Below are 19,629 nucleotides of genomic sequence, written 5' to 3'. Positions count from 1 at the left end.
TTTAGATGTCAAACTTAGATGTCAAACTTGGAAGCACAATATGAGCTGATTTCAGCAATTTGTGATTGGCAAACTGTCACATTCAGTGTGTACTGTATATATATAAAATGTGACCCACCAGTATATTGTACCATTTTCATAAACATTTCATACACTGCAAATCACTGTACACCTGAACATTACAGAATTCAGTCCCTATCTGTGGTTTATTCATTTGGAAGTGCACTGTGGACAATTAATTATTTTAATTCAGTTTTAAGACTTGTATCGTTTACCACAAGTGTCAGCTAATTTAGTACATTTTATATTTCAGTACAGTGCAATCACGATTTGCCATGTCAAACTTATATTTTCTCTTCCTGTAGTTTCACCATTATTACACCACACATTTAATTTGGTGTGCCATGGTCTCTTGCAGACCCATGTATGCTTTATCGTGCTTTGCAGCATTTTAACTGGGCTTCGTTAAGGTTAAGTCTTTTTTATCAAGGTTTCCATTTTATTAGAGAAAGCATAAGGGGTACTTACACTGTACTTATCACTTACTGCGTTTTAAATTCACTTGGCTTCACCTCATGCTTCATCACCACCCAGTATATGGTAAACAGAACCATGCAATCATATTTTATTCATTACATATAAAGCTAATCACTCAGAGTAGCTGACACTCTCTATGAGATTTTCACAATTGAATGTGTTTGTGGTCTCCATAGTTACTAATACACACGTGTGGTGCTTCTCACAATCAAAATGGAAAATGAGTGATAGTAAAAGCAAAGGCAAAATAAAATGAAATTTGAATAGAATACAAATTATAAAATTATTGCTTAAATCTTTTGAAATGCAACAATACACTTCATTCATCTATTAACCTTGCCCCTCTGCTGTTACTGTAGCTGGAGTAATGATTGGTCAACACCTATCTGTTAGTTTACAGTATCCAAGCCATCCCAGTTAGAGGAATATGGAATACAAGAGTGAAACTTGAGAATGTTCATTTGATTCTCTTTGTCTTTCTCTTCCTTCTGCAGATTGAGGACATTATTACCCAGATACAGGATGAAAAGGCAGGGGGCGTGCCAATTCGGACAGTGAAGAGTTTTTTGTCCAAGATTCCCAGTGTTGTTACAGGTAGCCACAAGACAAGTGTTTATTCTGCATCCTAGTTTGTGTGTTCTGAAAATATGCATTTGTGTCTCCCCTTTTTCAATTGATCTGCAACAAATTACGGTGAGGGATGTGAAGGTGTTGGTCTAGTTCTGCATGCATCTTATAGTGTTTTTAAAAGAAGTTAATGAGGAGGTCAAATTCCTTGCCTTGGTCTCCTAAGCATAAATATCTCACACTTTTTCTTACAGTTTGAACCTGCTCTTGACAGAGACCTTTCATTTACCTTTCATTCATTGTTCTGCACATCCCCCATGCTCGTCACTTGGGTTCCACCCCGTCTTCTCCTTGTGCTTGCCATCTTCCATTAGGACAAATCTCGGCTGACGGACCACCATGCTCCTCTTCCAGGCAGGTTCAGAAGCCACCCTTTCCACTTCTCTTCAGACAAGTAGCTCTTCACCCTGTACTTCACCAGCCACTCACAGCAACCAGCTCACCACAGCCCCCCCTGGTAGCTGGTCTTCTATTCCACCTCTTTATGATGCTACAACCCCTCTTTAGGGCTTGGGACCTACCACAGCTGTTTCCTCTCCTCACTCCCATCTTTCCTCCTGTCAAACTTTCTGCATTTCCCACTTGTGTGCTCTCTTCTGTATTTCCTTTCAGCCCTCTTTCATCATTGAGTGTCCAGCCCAACATACCATCAACCCCAACCTACTGTATCTCTGGTCTTTGTGTCTCACCGTTCCCCAGTCCTGCTTCCCTGCTGTCCCCGTAGGATTTTGCTCCAGCCACTGACACTCACTCCACTGCATTGGCAAGAGCGTGCAACACCAATCGTCACTTGATCCAGGTTCCTCATTCACAGCTATGGTGCCTTCAGGGGCCATGAGTGGAAGCAGTGGAAGGTGGAAGTAAGGGAGAGTTGGTGGTTGACATCACATCAATAGAACACCCACAGGAGCAACAGGGCAAAACTAAACTTTTTACAGTTACTAGCAGTAATTCTGCATCAGGCTACCAAGCCATCCTCAGTTTTCATACTCCTTCTGGGTCAGCAAAGTATCTTCCAAAGACCACTCATGTAATCGAGGTCGCCTCCCAAACAGATGTTTTGGAGGAGGTCAATTTCCTAATTTTGCCTACCTCCACTCTCCTACTCATAGACAGTTAAGATGTTGAGCCCCTTTCTGGAGTTTCTTTGTCAAAGCCCTCCCTGCACCCCATCTTCACCCTTGCAGCAGCCCCATGGCTAAAATTACTCAAATTAAATTTGTGGATTGCAGTTCCTTCTGGATGCATTTTATTTACTGTATGTACTGAAAAAGAGCCTATAAATATTCATTGTTCTGAGACCATCTGAGGAAACATCTGTTTACTATATCATGTAGCGGATGACCAAAGAAACATTTGGTTTTAATGCCATATTAGCTATCTAATTGCTGTTTTTTTTTGCTTGGATCTTAGCCATTGATGATGTTAAGAAATCTATTTTTCTCCTCCCAAATCCTGGATTTAACATGAAAAGGCAAGATGGATATCAATCTGAACAGTGAAAAGTGTTTTGTCTAAGATTCCCAGAGCTATAATGCATTACATTGCGATGTGTTTTGCAGTAAACTACACAAATAATTATGTAGATCATAATTTTTTAAAGATAATATTTTTAGAAAGACAATATTTTGTGCAGACTGTAAGAAATGTTAATATGCGATTGATATGTCTCTATACAAAATGAAGCGTGAGTGCTGTACACAGCTGTTTATATAGCAATAGATACTGTATGTAGACCTCCGTTACCTTCATATTAATTGAGAATCAATCTACTTTTTGAAGCCATATTGCCCTGGCATTAAAATGTGTTTGTTTTTTGCAGTTTCCGTAGTAGCTACAGTAGGTTCTTCTACATAACCACTCAGCACGAGGCTTATCCTGTAAATCAATCATTAATCCTTACATAGTGAAAGGAATTAGAAGATCGTAGACATATTTTTGCTTGTGTGTTTGTGATGCAGTATGTCACTAATTCTGGTGCACATTTAATTCTTGTTTGCTCTCTAGGAGAGGTGTTTGTGAAATAATCATATTTCTGATAAATATTGTTATGGCCAGGCTGGGTACCAAAGTTGTGTTACTTTTCATATCTTGCACGACTCAAGGTCTTTTTCAGAAAGCTTTAAATATTGTGTATCGTTTCAGGTGTTTGCCAGTAGTAGGTATTGTATGCTAAGAGACAGGTAATCACAGATCATCGACGCATGTTTCTGATGATTTAGTATACAGTAGTTAAAAAACATTCTCTTCTAGATTGGTAAAGCATTTTTAGAATAACAATATTGATTTCCATTTATGTTTGGGTATCCATAGTGTAGGAAGGGAGATTTTATTCTGTTTAGGTTCTCTGGATGCAAGATATTTTTATTTTTCAACCTGTTTAGGTTTTGCATACTGATTTTAGATTACAGTGATAGAATTATGGGTTTCTACATTAGGTCTGTATGACATATTCCTTTGGAAAACATAGACATGTACATATTGTGTAACGTTGTGTATTGTTGTGTATTGTGTAGTTCTGCTATTTTATTGTTTCTCTTTCTGAGTGATGTTTGTTAACTTTTCAAGTAAAACACAACATTTTAGGCTTTGGTCTTAAACATTAATCAGGACATGGGACTGTCCTGATCCCATATTATTGGGATGTCTACTCACCCTTCTTCTACAAACAATAAAAACTACCATTGTGAAAACAAGTGGAATTAGCAAAAAATGGATATTCACATTTTGCATCCTCCATTGCATCCTATATTACAGACAACAATGAAACAAACAAAAAAAATAAAATAAAACTAATGTTTCCCCAGTTTTATTACAATTAGATAGTTTGATATACTCGTTTCTTACATTGTCAGATATGGAAAACAGAAAGTCTATCTTTGAGAACCTTTACAGAAGACACAGTGGAATAGTAAGAAGACAGGAACTGAATGCATCACTACCCTGTAAAAAGGCCTTTTAAACCATGATAACTTCCCAGAGTCCATTTTACAGTGCATCATTCCTAAACCAGAGAACACACATTTAACTAAATTAGTATAATGTATTTGCCCAATACAAATGATTCCCACACAATATCCCAATGGATATTATAATAAAAGCAATTACTACACGAAAATACACATAATAGCATTTCAATGCTTGGGGCGGAAACAAATGCACCTGCTTTAAGCTCAGCTCTATAGACATTATGCCAAACAGTGAGACTAAAACACCAAAGCTTTGAACAGCACACTCAAGACGCTGGTGTATTTGGAATTAACTAAAATTCCAATAATCAAAATTGGATTAAAAAATATTGGATTTGCCATAACAAAAACTCCTAAGCAGACACCAGACTCTAAAGTGTACTATGAGCTCAATAAACTCTTCCCTCTGGACTTCTGCAACTAAGATTACCTTCAAAGTGTAAGAGCTGTGTCTCCCTTAAGTTCACTGTAATGTTTCCAATCCATTTCTGAACCACTTTAATTACTGCCAATTTTAGATGCAAGTTCAGAATAATGACATTTAGATGCTTGGTCAGCCAAAGTGCTAATATAATGTTATTGCTCTTACTGTGAAGCAAAGATAATTATACTGTATATCTGGTGTCATGGTTAAAAGGTAACTGCATGACTAAGACTTTTTATGAAAAATGAATGACCTAACTGAGTCAACAGGAACACCAGGGGATCTATTTGCCAATGTTCTCACCTCTCTTTCTGTGTGGTTGATCTACTGCTCTCTTCATTTCATACTGGCTCAGTTTCTTATGCTGCCCAGATATGATAACAGAGGCTATCCATGAGCAATACACATTACTGTTTTGTCTGAAAATTGTTTTGCTTTGTCAATCACAATCCTTTCTTATGCATGCCGTACCAGCTAAGCCACATTACATTTTTTCCGGTTGTTCTCCTAATGTCAAAGCATTTTAGAGCACTTCACAGATATAATAACATATCCTTGATAATTGGAAAGCCATTCTAAGCATTTTAATGCACCCTGAAAACTGACAGGGTTTTTCAGTTTAAGTGCTTCATAAACAGCATTCACTCAAGTGTTTTACCATGGTGTAAGGCTAAATATTTTTCAGTACATTTATTATATCATGTTGAGATTAATTGTATAAGAATCAAAAGATAAACTGGTATTAATATCCTTTAGATATTATGTTTGATTGTGGCCCCAAAATGGCCAATTTCGTTCTAATATGTGTTTAGTTATTAAGAGATGTCACCTAAGACACAGATTTTTATTTTTCTTAACTCTTGTCAGGAAATGTCTGTCATTCAAGGTCTAATTCCTTAATTTGCCTCTCACAGTAAATTAAATTTAAGGTCTAGAAACTCCAAGCACTCCAATCAATAGCTTCGGTATTTAAATGGAATTAATATTTTAATTATAAGTATAGATTATAATGTCCCTTGATCAAATGTGGAAAACCATGTCCGCTCTGTTCAGCATGGGAGAAAACCAGAACTTTAAATATAATAATACAGTGAATCCAGGTTCAGAACTGGTACCCAACAGACACGGATTTAACCCTTATGAAAATAACCTATAGATGACCGTTATGTTTCACAGAAATGTCCCGAATAATGAGGGCACTTTTCTAGAAACCTTGAGGTTGTTTTTGTAATGCAAGTTCTACAGTATCTTTCTTGCAAGGTATTCATGCACCACTCTATGAGTTGTCATTTCTGTATATAGTAACAATATCGATCTTTAATAGGTGTATATAGGTATATAAGGTATATAAGTAATAGGTATAAAAGTCATTTAATTGAATAGGTATAAGTAGAATAACAGTATCTATATAATATATATATATACAGTACATATTACTGTACTGTATATAGATATTATAGACATATTTATATATAACATTATACAGTATCTATATCATAGTATAAAATTATATCAAATAGTAGTAACTGATATAATGGAACATAATTAATCAGTTTTTGTTAATCAGGATGGTTGTTGACATTAGTTCTCATTCTTGTCATTATTAGGTGCGGACATTGTCCAGTGGCTCATGAAAAATTTAAATATTGAAGATCCAGGTAAGAATATTGTCTAACAATTACAGGCATTAACAATAATTAAAAGAGATCTGTTTCCTTTCAAAATCTGACATAACGCTTTATCTCTTTGCATTTGGCAAAGCACATTGACTCTGTTTTCCACATAAGTGAGAAGTAAATCTTCTGTCTTACATTATGAGGGATGCTGAAACAGACCAGCCAAGCTCACTGATTTAACCAAAGTTTCATTTTCATTTTTACATAGAGTTTTAGTATTTTTTTATTTGTGGCTGCCAAATGTAAGCCAAGCATTTCATGCTTATTTATAGAAATTAACTTGTAGATTCATTTTACAATCCCCTTGACAATAAGCCCTCATTTGTTTCTGGATCATATTTCTCCACTACATTCAACTGATTTAAGAACTGAAGTATTGGCACCTGTTCGTTCTGAGATTATAAATGTAAATCTTAACTTGTTTTGCAGTGGAAGCCATTCATTTAGGAAGCCTCATTGCGGCTCAGGGTTACTTCTTCCCCATTTCGGACCATGTCCTCACACTAAAGGATGATGGGACATTTTATCGCTTTCAGGTGAGCCTTGCAATCAGTAGCTATACGTTCAGCCCTTGTGAAGAGAGTTCAGAGGGAAACGTTTATCATTTCACTTCCAGTTAAACATTCCTCTCACAGCAATACAACTGAAGTCTCGCCCAGGTGGAACAGAAGATGGTAAGATGTATTAGTTTTACTTCTTGATGACTTTCTTAATCATTTTTTGTCACTTTTGCTGGTATGTTGGTTAATACTCAGGTAAATGCGGGGATGTAGATAAAGGTACCAGAGGTAATAGTGGTAATACTTTTTAAAAGTCCTTCAAAAGTCCTTGGTTGAGATATTAAATCGGTACTGAATCCAGTATAATTGAAAACTACAAGTAAGTCTATGGTTTAGCATAGTGGGTTGTTACAGTTAGGGTTAGAAATACCATACAGCTATGACTGTTGCATTTTAGGTAACTTAATAAAGATTAAAACGGCAAACTTAATAAAAATAAAGACAAGTCCAAAACACCCTTCATATTATATTTTAACCGCATCTAAAGCATAGATTTAACATTTATTAAAGCTTAAAGGGAACCTTAAACATTGCTCCACTTCAAAACTAAAAATATGCTGCTGTTAATATAATTTATAAATATTGCACATTACCATTGTATTTTGACCATTTTTTTAGATTTGTGTTCACTTTGTCATATACAGTATATTGATATTTCATTCAGGGTTACTTTTGAATTTCACATTACTTCATAAGGATGGTGTGAGTTGAGATTGAAGCTTACTGTATCTTTAAAGTTTTTCACGAGCTGGATGTTGGCTTCTGTCTGTGTTTAATCCTAACACAAACTCTATCCTCAACTCCAGCCTGCAACAATATTTGAAGGTAAGAACAAAATATCGCTAATATTTTTGATCCCAATAAAAACATCGCTGTTACATTAATTGTGGCCTACGTTTAAGAGAAAGTCTAACCCTAAACTTACAAATACATGGTGGTAAGTATAATTGTACTGTAAATGCACCTGAAGCAAGGATTTGTGTGTACTCAGGTGGAACTACAGATGTACAGTAAGTAAGGGCATTTAAGGTCCTGGAACTGCATTTAAAACCAAAAACAGGAGGACGTTCTTTACCCACTGTGTTGTGTGAGTATGGCCCAAGTTACTCAACTATGTTGTTGTTTCAAGAAACAGCTGGATGAGATTAGAGATTATTAGAGTTCTATATTGAAGACTTTTGTGAGGGATTTTGGTCACTTATGCTTATATCTTGGATTGATAATAAAACTAAAGTAAAATGAATAATAAGCAAATAATATGGAATACTGATAAAGCATGGTTTAGGATTATAATTTTTACTGGGATTACAATAACTAAAAAGTCTTCACAAACCCATCAACAGTATTACCTCTACTACCTTTATCCATGTCCTCTGTTCCACCTGAGTATAAGTGAGTATTTAAAAATGACTCAAACAGTTATACAGTACAGGTGTTCCTCAGTTTACAGTACATCAATGAGCAGCCACGTTTCTCCATTGCTATTTATTAAGATGCACTCAAGCAAACGTATTGTTATAACAGAGTCCACTGAGTTCGTAGGAAAAATAGCATAACCTCAGTCTCCTAGGCTGGCTGTGCTAGTTCAAGTGCAACTCTGTAACCTCTGAACAGAGGTGTTACCAGTCTGACTTGCAAATGCACAGTCTCAAACCCACAGCCTCCATCCAGTTTCAAATATTACCAGATTTATTCATAGCTTTCAATATCTAATACTTTAACTAAAACCCACATTCCTTCTCTTTAAGGTGCATCATCCCACAGAAGTTTTAAAAAAACAGAACGGCCCTGAAATACTTTTCATTGACTGTTCATTTATCACTATCAGATTTTAATTCTACTTTTCTTTTTCTCTTTACAGTAAACCTTCGGTTTAACAGACTTTGTTTTCACTGACATAATATACTAAACGGGAGCTTCGTCTTTAAAATCAGTAATACCTGACTTTGCACAAATAAAAAAAAGGTCAAAATAGATGTTGCATAGGTTTAAAATACAGGAATATTAGTGGTGCCCTTAAGGGTTAGGTCAGTCGCTTATGATGGCTGTTGCCTGTGTTTCAAGAATGCGCTTTAGCTAATTTTATAAAATGTACAATATTTACAACACATGCAATAAAGAGCTTATATATTTATCATACAAAAACCACAGGAACAATTTTCATTGACTGTCAACTGCAATCCTTATAAAAATAAGTAAAAAAAGCCAAAAGGCTATCTACAGTACATACATATTTTTCTCATATAATACTTTGTTTTGGGAGTGGAAAAAAATGTCTTTTATAATTTAATGGAAAGTTGTCAATAATATACACCCCTCCCCCATTAGTTCATTATAATCAGGGTTTCCTGTGTCTTCTGTTTCTAATTGGCTTTAGAATCTAGAATCAATTCTTTGTCAACACACCATGTGCCATTTTTATTATAGATAGGGGAGGCAGCATGCACGTCACTCATGATTTAAATGGGCCAGAAATAGACATGTTATTTCAAGATAGAAGAGGCAACAGTCAACAGTTTGCATAAAAAGAAGATCCATCAATGTACTTGACCCTGCATGAGAAAATGCCACAATAAGACTGTCCTCTCAATGTGCTAAGAATAGCAGCAGTATCTTTGTGTGATGATGACTTAACCACCCCCTCCTTAGCTCTGTGAATGGACAAAAATGGGCCGCACAAACTCTGCTGGAATCTAAATTTCTAAAATTACTCATAGAGTATCACACTAATGTTAGTTAACTTTACTATTGAAGAGTAAACGTGAAGAGAAACATCACTGGCTTGAGCAGATTCTGCACTTGCTCTTCATATCCATGATAGTGCTTTTCTTCTTCTGAAAGATAAAAGCTGAAAAAAGTACAATTAAATTAATATTCATATATTTTAAGCACAGTTCTTGAAAATACAGTATACAGTATCTATCTAAACCTCAATTGTCTGTAAATAACAGATCATAGCATGTTCATTGAATTAGAAATAAGCCTAATAGCTCACAAATGCTATACAACATTGAGAAGCTTAATAAAAACTTCAAATTAAGTTTTAAAATATTGAGCCAAAACATTATTTTATTTCTAGTAAAAACAGATACATGTACAGTATGTATGCACAAGAATTTGAATTGCTTAACAAAAACAGCTGTGTGCTTTCTTTTTGTGTTGGTATTTCTGAAGTGTTCCTGAGTGTGTTAAAGCTATGAATCATGTACTGTACAACAAATAAATAACGGTTGCATGAAAAGTTTAATTAAAAGACCCAACTACTCCTTCTTGTTCCCTATGGGATGGAATACAGCTGTTAAAAAAAAAACTAATCTGAGAAGATCCTTTTTTCAATGTATTTGAATGTGAAATATGGTTAGAGTAAAGGATAATGACTCCTTTGAGTATTGCATATTAGAATTGTTATTTATGGGTCATAAAACAATAATTCCTGTGGAATTCACATTTTTCCTGGACACTTCAATGTAAAATTCTGTTTTTGACCTTGTAACCTAATCATACACGTCTTGAAACTGTTGAAAAATCTGCAACGCTTCTCAGGAGAGTAAGGAGATTTTATCCAAAATGACAGTTCTGAAATGAACGGTATGATAAATAGCATATTGTAGTCGGAGCCTGAAAGAAAAGAATGTCTTCATCAAGTAAGGGCTATTGTCTGTGTTGCCATCTCTGGATTTGAAATAACATTTGCTTAACATTGTCTTGGTTAATTAATGGCTTTGATTTACTTATCACATTTTGTTCTGGGTAATTAGGTGGTAAGATAGAGAAACGAGCGTATTTGTTCACAGTATCCTGTACCATTGACATCAATGTTTTAAATGCTGTTTGTGTTTACATTTTTCCCCCGGCAGGCTCCCTATTTTTGGCCTTCACACTGCTGGGAGCCAGAGAACACTGATTACGGTAAAAATCCCCTTCTAGCCTCTTCTTATACTACAGGCCAGGGGCAGAGCATAAACCCACTTACCGGGACTGTTTTTAGCAGATCAGATTGCTTTCACAGGCTGCGTTACTGAGCTCATACTGACATCAGCCTCCCATTGCACACTTGAAATCACTAAACCAGATCTTTTTTTTTCCTAGCGGTGTGGATTTCTCCTCCCTTCAAAAAAATATAATTCCTAATTGCCTCCTACTGAAATTACTTCTTGGTTTATTCAAAGTGTATACACTTGCAATGACATTCAGACAAAAGTGTGTGACATTAAAAAAACTACTGTGTTATAACGTGAAATAAAAGAAACTGTCTCTCCTGAACACAGTCGAGTATGAAAGCTATGTAAGCTTTGACCTATGGTAGGCAACTGCAGTAATCCGAAAAAGATAGATGTTTCTTACTAGACTTTAGGTGACATGTTTGACAGATTGCTGCTTACAATTAATACATTGATAAAGGACAACCATTAAATAAGTGTCAAATGCACTTTTAATAAGATTTGTCACATTCAGAATGGGATCAGGTGCAATCTTATGTACAACGACACTTGTTATAAAAGATGTCATTAAAATGAAGCATCTAGACACATAGCTAGAGGAGGATCCTATTTCATATTCGTTATCAACCTGTGAAAAATGGTCTGAACGGTTTTAATTTTTGTCTGTACATGTTGGTAGCGCTATAATGGTTCTATATGGGCAAGAATAGGCTGTCACAAATACAAGCCTATTGTAGCATTATTACTTTTCTAGTTTTTTTAGTCTATTGTGTTGACACCTCACAAAAAGTGTTCTTCCCACAGAATGTTGTTATTGCTAATTGTAGATATCAGAGTTTAAGCATTGTTTTCTATATTTCCTTTTTCAGCCATTTACCTTTGTAAGCGGACAATGCAAAACAAAGCCCGTTTGGAGCTAGCAGACTATGAGGCTGTGAGTTTCTTTAATTTAAAAATGTAACAAGGAAACTAGGAGCATATGGCACCAATCGCTAGTGGGGACAGTTGGTCATGGATGCTTGCTTTGTTAAACTTTCCCTGCAAATTAAGGTGGCATAAAATATCGCCTTACTGGAAAAACTGGTGTGTGCATTGAGGTGAATGTCAGATGAATAATACATTTTGAAAAGGTTTCGCATTTATTTTTGATATTGTTACTTTGGAACTGACCAAATAAAGACATGAGTGTGTATAGATAAGAATTAACCCAGGTCTTTAATTGTTCAGTGATTTCTTTCACTTAACAGACCTGCAATACAGCTTTTCAAATTCAAATTTTGAAAGTGTTTTCAAAATTAAATAGCTTATATACACACACAATTACTAATGCCTTCTCAGGAAATAATGGCAGGTACAGAAAACTTATCTGACATTATTACATCTCACCATATTAAGCCCTTTCCTCCATTTAGTTCAAATTTCATGTAGAAACAAAAAGCATTTGAATTGAATGATCACAAATCTGAATTTCAGAAGGAAACCAATACTATTTTTAAGTTCTGCATGTGGGATCTAGTCAGAGTGCTTTTCTTCAAATATCAAACTGTTCTGATGATTAAGTTGCTGAAGCCCTCAAATACTACATTATATTATATTGGATAAATTGTACCCACACAGTAATAAGTCCTGATAATCAGAAGATGTGGGAATTTCCCCACAGCATAAATTACATTTTTTCTTAATTAGTGCTATTTTTGTCTTTTAAATGTAAGGGAGCTGAAACTGTTTGTTTCAGGTCTTGCTTTATTTAGGACTTCTAAAACTACTATGAGAGTCAATGAAGCTCCCATAATGATAAAAAAACAATGTGTGTGTATGTGTACACGGATAGGAATATACATTTTTATTTTTTTAGATAGACCCTTCTGTCTATGATGCCAGTAAGGATGTCGCCATCTCTTCAGAGCAATGTTAAAATGAAGTTGCACTTTGAAAGCCTTTCTCCTCTTCACTTACAGTATAATCATACTGAACTGTATGTAAACACACTTGAAGGCAGAGTTTTAGACTATTTTTTTTTGTTCCAATTTGACAGGAGAACTTGGCCAGGCTACAGAGAGCATTTGCCAGAAAATGGGAGTTTATCTTCATGCAAGCAGAGGCACAGGTTAAGTAAGTAAAGTGGCTAGAGCAATATTTGAACAAAAAATGATAAATAAAATTAATAAGAAAAAGAAAAATAATTTGTTAGACTACCTTTCTTCTATTTTGGAGCAGAATAACAATCTCTTAGTCTTCAATCTACAATTCAGTTTTATGTAATTTTACCTTTTCTGTTCTCTGGTCAAGGTCTGATTTTAGGTAAAGTAATATGGAAAGACTTTAAAAATGAAATGTCATAAAAGTCTTCTTTTATTTTATTTTAAACTCCCTGCATACATCTCTTATGTTTGAGTCCTAATTGTAGATCGTACTTCTTGATATTCTTTCTGAAGTGGCAATATTGCTTGTTTTTTGTAGTATTGTGGCCAAAGAATTTTTGGTCATCTGTAAAGTAATTATATTATGTTTATGTGCTTCATTAAGGTTTAACTTAAAGCCTGAGTCTTGAGCTCCTATTACAAATCATAGTAGTGGAAGTATACTGGTAGAAACATTGACAATACTGTACTAGAAACAGATTTTGTTAAACATTTGTCTAAATTCTATGGTGCTTTTTCTCTGCCAGACCTGGCCAGTGTTTGGTTTCAAATACTATTTCATTCTCTTTACAATTCAATTACTACCTTCCTGCGGGAAGGAGCTATACTCACTAGTTCAACACCACCACCTGCTGACAGATAGATGCTTGCACAGAGCATTCACCACTGCTCATTTCCTGCCACTTTTTTTCTGAGTAAGAACATGTGGGTTTAATCTCATAGTACTGTATATTGTGGTATTATATAAAGAGCTGTAGTATTTGTACAAGATGTCCTGTTGTTAAACCACAATTTGTGGTTCTGTGTTCATTTGTTTTACTTTTCCTTTAACTATAATAATAAACTATATTATTTTATATAATAAACTGTAAATCCTTTGTACTTTTTAATTAATTATATAGGAGTAGTGTATGTGGATTATAGAATGCAGCACAACAATAATGATAAAAAATAACACCACCAAATTACTTTCATATTGAATATTTTATTCTTTAATGTATAGTTTTTGCCATGTCAAATTTGTCATTAACACTATAATACCCAAAACACAGATTAATATTTCTCATTATTGTGTTTCCAATTAAAATTTAAATGACTGACAATGACACCGCAGGCCGTACCTTGTACTGATTGTAATAGCAAGTGTAATAGCAGTGCCTAGTGAAGTCATAGTTAGGGCTGTGAACTCTCAGCTGGAGGGTTGTGCTTTAAATCCCTGCTGGCGCACTGCTGTTGTACCCTTGAGGACGATGCTTTATTCAGATTGGTCCTCCTGCTGTATACGAATGGGCAATCATTATAAATGAGAATGTATTCTCAATTAATCTTTCTGGTTAAATAAAATGTTGAAAAATTAACTTACATGATCCCTATAGAATGTGCATCACAGAATGATCCTTTATCGATTGGGAGTTTTATACAACTTGATGTGCATCGTTTCCAATTTGTTCTTTATACATCCTTAATTTAAAATCCACAGATTAAATCTGTTGCTTTATATATAATTTATCTTGAAACTATGGGTTAGAGTGATGACTCTAGATATATATGAACTATCTTCATTATAAGTTATTAATGTTCCTTATTGAATGCTCTCATTTCACTTTTTTGATTTAGGGTAGACAGGAAAAAAGATAAGACAGAGAGAAAGATTTTGGACAGCCAAGAGCGAGCATTCTGGGACGTTCATAGACCGGTGGTGAGTATCTTGAAGCAGGGGTGCTTCCTATTTAGGAAATCCCAAAGATGAAGAATCCCTGGATGCAGGTTCTTTTTCATTTAAATATTCCATTCAAAGGCCACTGGTTCTTAGCTTGCTTTCTGGAAATCTCCCAGCTCCCCCGCACCGATTTCTCTGTGTTTGATCTTTCACCTCCTCTGTTGCAGCCAGGCTGTGTAAACACAACAGAGATGGACATTCGCAAGTGTCGCAGGATGAAAAATCCGCAGAAAGTGAAGAAGGTATGGATGCCGCAAGCAAAGCAAAAGCATGAGTCTACATATTAAACTAAAAAAAAACAGTTCAATTTGCTGTAGGTTCCTTCATTTCCTTTCTTTTTAATATATGCACGTTTACTTGCAAGAACATAACAAACAGTTGACAACATATATATATATCTCACTGTGCCCGATTTCTCAAAGACCTCACTGAAAGTAAAAACCCAAATCAGAAGAAAGTCAGTCTGCGGGTCCTTCTAAAGTTAAAGGTGACAGGTGGCAGTTTAAGCGAAATGTTTCCTGTTCCTTCCTTTGCCACGTGTTCAGTCAGTATATGGAGTGACAGAAGAGTCGCAGACAAGGAGTCCAGTGCACACGCCTGCACAGCCTGTCAGGAAAACCACCAAGGAGGATGTCAGGAAGGAGGTAACCCATTGAGTCATATACAGTATAACGATATTGTAATGCAATGGGGGCTCAGGCGGGCGCCCTTGCCGCATCTGGTCGGCCCCATCCCGACTGGAGGCTCGAACCCGGGATTTCTGCGTCTCTCTGCAGCGACCTAGCCCCGTGAGCTAAAGAGAGATCTCCCTACAGCCCAGTAGCTGTGGTCCTGCTATCACAGGGAAGGGCGGTGACGTCACCTGCTCTGGTACGCCGGCTCTTACACAGTGCTTGTCGGCCGTAAGCGTTACACTCTCCCCCGCTTAAATCGCCGTCCCCGGCGAAGGGCTATCCCACCCCGCTTCTGACACCAATGTAACGCAACGGGGGCTCAGGCGGGCGCCCTAGCCACATCTGGTCGGCCCCTGCACTGTCCGGGGCTCGAACCCGGGACTTCCGCGTCTCTCTGCAGCGACCTAGCCGCGTGAGCTAAAGAGAGATCTCTCTACAGCCCAGTAGCTGTAGTCCTGCTATCACAGGGAAGGGCGGTGACGTCACCCGCTCTGGTACCCCGGCTCTTACACACAGTGCTTGTCGGCCGTAAGCGTTACAATATTATTATGCAACGTCTTTTTTTGCACCGCGGTGACAGTTAACTTTCAGATGGGGACTCGTGAGAATCAATATCCTCCATACTGTAACTAATCAGAAGAGTTTCAAGGAGTAATAGTTTACTCAGTTCAACAGTTCAGGAAACTGAACTAATACAGTATACCTGAAAAGGAAAAATCCCTTGAACTCTTCGTTTCAACATTTGTCCCTAAAACTTATTTTAAAACTACAGATTAACTACAGGATTGTAAGTCCTTTGAACTTTTAATGACTTTCTTTAATTGGATTCTAAACAGAGTCTTAACTACTTGATGGACACATTTTATTTCCTATCTTCAAGCTCTAGTGTGCACATTTGCATTTTCAGTTTTAATGGAGGTTGCTGATAATGAAATTGCTATCATTCTAATGTGCATCTGTTGAGGGTGGAGGGGCACAGAAAGGCTTTTCATCTCAATCCCAATGGAAGCAGTAAATACCCTTTTGGATCATGATAAAAAATGTTTTAAAACATTTTTAATCTCTTTAAAATAATTTATTATATTAATATTTAATTATTATGGTCAATAAAGTTTAAATATTGGCATGTATAGTTTATTGCCTTGTTTTTGTTTCCATTCATCTGTACTGTGATCCAAAAAAGTATCCATTAAATACCTTAATTTTCTTTTTATCAGATCACATTCCTCAATATGCAACTGGACAGACATTGTATGAAGATGTCCAAAGTTGCTGAAAGGTAAGTGCCTATTTTAAAACATCATCAACCTTCAGCTTGAATCCAAACTTTGCATATTGCTATTATCATCACTTTCAACCACCGGCACACAAAGAAATAATTTATGAAGAAGCCAATTAACATACATGTGTTTGAACTGTGGGAGGAAATTATTATTATTATGATTATTATTATTCTGACCTGAAAACAAATACCTGAAGCTTCCTGTTATGTCTTTTTTGTTAACAACAATATCAATGGAATGACATCTTCAGTCCACAAACACAATTCAGTTGTTGGAAAGCATTGCAACCAATAGTAAACCAATGAATTGTCGCACACTGTGACAATCACTTTCAAATGGACACTACAATTTTAAGATATGAACAGGAAGAAGTATTTTATTTGAGTTATATTTGGCTTATTTTTGCTAGGCCTTACATCACTGTTTTCTACATTAACTGGGAAACACAGCCAGATCGAATGGAATTCATCTCAGGAATAGCATCTCCTTTTGCAGAATATTTTTTTTCTGGATATCTATAGGATATCAATTCTTAAGTATTTTAGTCTGTGAACTTGATTTTGTCCTTGTCCAAAGAAGGTATTTCTGTTTAGTTGGCAAATTCTAAATATTATGTTTAATAACAAATCAATTGTCTATTATTGTGAGACACAAAATCCCCAGTAAACTGTGTACCACAATGCTCAAGAGGTGTTTAAGAGTCCAAGATTTCAAATCTTTAGTTTTTTTATGTTTGATTAAGTGCAAGTAATTGTTTCCCTCTCAAAATGACCCGGTCCACACCAAAGAGCTGATTTTTTCTTGTGTCACTCCTTTCAGAAGAGAAAGAATACTATCCTGATATTTCCAAACATTTAATCACTACTAATTAACATCAAAAGATCAGTCATTTATCTAGAAATAACCATTTGACAAAAACAACTTAGTCATGTCCAAGAACACTGTTTTGTAAATATGTGAAAATTTGTGTTTCCTCTTTATCATAAACCATTTCCCCTTTTTATCTCATCATAAAAGCAGGCTGCCATTTATATTTTACATAAAAACTGAAGAAAGTCTGCAAGTGAGTCCATTCCGCCCATCTAATTCTTCTGTTTCCTTGTAGTGAATTGATCTGAGGATCACATCTAGTTATTTCTTTAAAAGTGATTTCAGATTGAATTGAAGTGATCAGTTTCAGTTTAGGCAATATGTAGTTTTCTAGATTCCTCCTGGAGAAGGTTCTGAATGTGAGGATGCTCCTCCCTGCATTATTGGGCTGTATGCCTTTGGATGTAAACATGGGCCCACATTAAATCAAATTAAGCACCTGGTCCTTGAAGGTGGCTTTTTGTTTCTTGGAGGTTTATTGGATTTGCCAGAAGGAAACCTCCCATCAAGGTCTAGGTTAGTCATATGCAATTGATGTCTGTGTTACACATTTTGGGTTTATCCACACCTTAGCTTAAATTAATTTAAAGAGGATGAAAAGGAGGTCTCAAAATCCAATCCGGACCATGTTCTCTCTTATATAGTTCAGGTAGGTGGCTGCGTCAGCATGCGTAGGCTGCAAAGGAACAAGTAAAGGTTTATGCTGAAAAGAGAAGAAAAGAAAAACAATGTTTTTTCTCGACTGTGCACCTAAATAAAAAGCTTAAGAATTAAATGAACATTGTTTTGCGAAAGGTTGTTAAAAGAAAAAAGCTCAATGAAGTGGTTGGGGGTACAGTCATTTTGATTCAAACTGTTCTGTTTCCTTCAGTCTCATGACATACACAGAGCAGTTCTTGGAATATGACCCTTTTGTGTCAATGCCTGAGCCGTCTAATCCCTGGATCAGTGATGACACTACCTTCTGGGATCTGGAAGCCAGGTAACCATCCATGGTGTTTACTGCAAATGCTGTATACAGTACCTTACCAAACAATCCCTTTAGAATAAGTATAATACACAGCTCCCTTCTGCCACTTCCTTTGCTGTGCTGGTAGAAATGTTTCATTATGCCTACAGTCTCTCTTCTTATTCTGTGAAGCAAAGAACCCAGTCAGCAACGTGTGAAGAGATGGGGATTTTCACTAGATGAGGCTCTGAAGGATCCTGTGGGGCGTGACCTGTTTCTCAAGTTCTTAGAGTCAGAGTTCAGCTCAGAAAATCTCCGGTAAGATCTGGCTTCGTGAATATAGCCTGTTTTTATACTTACACATACCGAGGAATTTAGGAAAGAAGGTATGGTAGCTGCGTCAGCAGATGTGTAGGCTGCAAAGGAACAAGTAAAGGTTTATTCGTTGCTGAAAAGAGAAGAAAAGAAACACAACATGTGGAGGCTCCATAGCCAAAATGTTGTGTTTCTTTTTGACACCCAAAGAAGGCTCCACAGCCGAAACGTTGTGTTTCTTTTCTTCTCTTTTCAGCATGGAATAAACCTTTACTTTTTTGAGTAATCCCATATTCCATGTTTGTTCACTGAATGCTCAGGGTTTGGACACACTCTTATATTGGATGAAATTGCATTATCCTTTTATTATTTGCATATATTTAAATAGATCAAGTAAAAAAGTAACTGATTAATAAATTATTGTGGAAGAGATTATTAGAAACAAGAGTTAAGTTATGAATGCTTACTGCAGGTCCCATTGTGTTATATTCTGTAATTAGAATTGATTATTACTTTGTTAAAATAATGGAATTTCACATTTGATGATCTGGCATTCTCAATTGCTGCACTCTTAGTAGCTTTTCAAATTCACTTAGCACGAAGTTATTAGGAATTAGGAGGAAAAACCACATTTGGGACATTAGAGACACAAGGGAACAAACAGATGGTTGAAGAAAAGAGCTTTAATTTTGAAGAGTCAGCAGGAAGTGAGGGCTGAGTGATACTTTGAAGTGGTAAGCCTAATGAGAAACCATTAGACATAAGAAACCAATGTAGCTTCTTGTCTCAATGTCTTTCATGGATTTAAAAAAAATCTCAAGTGACCTTATGCTCACTGTTGAGCAACAGGATGCTCTATTCTCACGGAAGCCACCATGTGCCATGGAATATATTAAACACCCAGCAGGGAGAGCTCACTGAAATGAGTACACAAATTAAGAGG

The 19,629-nt window shown here is 36.1% G+C and overlaps 1 protein-coding gene across 2 annotated transcripts in view; it reads left to right on the top strand.

Annotated features, from left to right (window-relative positions):
* Nucleotides 1-19,629, top strand: part of rgs6 (regulator of G protein signaling 6) — a 137,994-nt gene that overhangs the window by 103,562 nt on the left and 14,803 nt on the right. For both annotated transcript variants that reach the window (XM_006632434.3, XM_015350748.2), the window contains exons 3-14: nt 1,032-1,131; nt 6,165-6,215; nt 6,663-6,769; nt 10,651-10,702; nt 11,604-11,668; nt 12,770-12,846; nt 14,493-14,574; nt 14,763-14,837; nt 15,141-15,239; nt 16,487-16,548; nt 18,294-18,404; nt 18,564-18,689. In XM_006632434.3, the coding sequence (XP_006632497.1) occupies nt 1,032-1,131; nt 6,165-6,215; nt 6,663-6,769; nt 10,651-10,702; nt 11,604-11,668; nt 12,770-12,846; nt 14,493-14,574; nt 14,763-14,837; nt 15,141-15,239; nt 16,487-16,548; nt 18,294-18,404; nt 18,564-18,689 (1,007 nt within the window). The remainder of the gene's footprint in view (nt 1-1,031; nt 1,132-6,164; nt 6,216-6,662; nt 6,770-10,650; nt 10,703-11,603; nt 11,669-12,769; nt 12,847-14,492; nt 14,575-14,762; nt 14,838-15,140; nt 15,240-16,486; nt 16,549-18,293; nt 18,405-18,563; nt 18,690-19,629) is intronic.

The sequence above is a fragment of the Lepisosteus oculatus genome, chromosome 8 (genome assembly GCF_040954835.1).
Source record: "Lepisosteus oculatus isolate fLepOcu1 chromosome 8, fLepOcu1.hap2, whole genome shotgun sequence".
NCBI lineage: Eukaryota > Metazoa > Chordata > Actinopteri > Semionotiformes > Lepisosteidae > Lepisosteus > Lepisosteus oculatus.
This window is presented reverse-complemented; position numbering and strand designations above follow the sequence as displayed.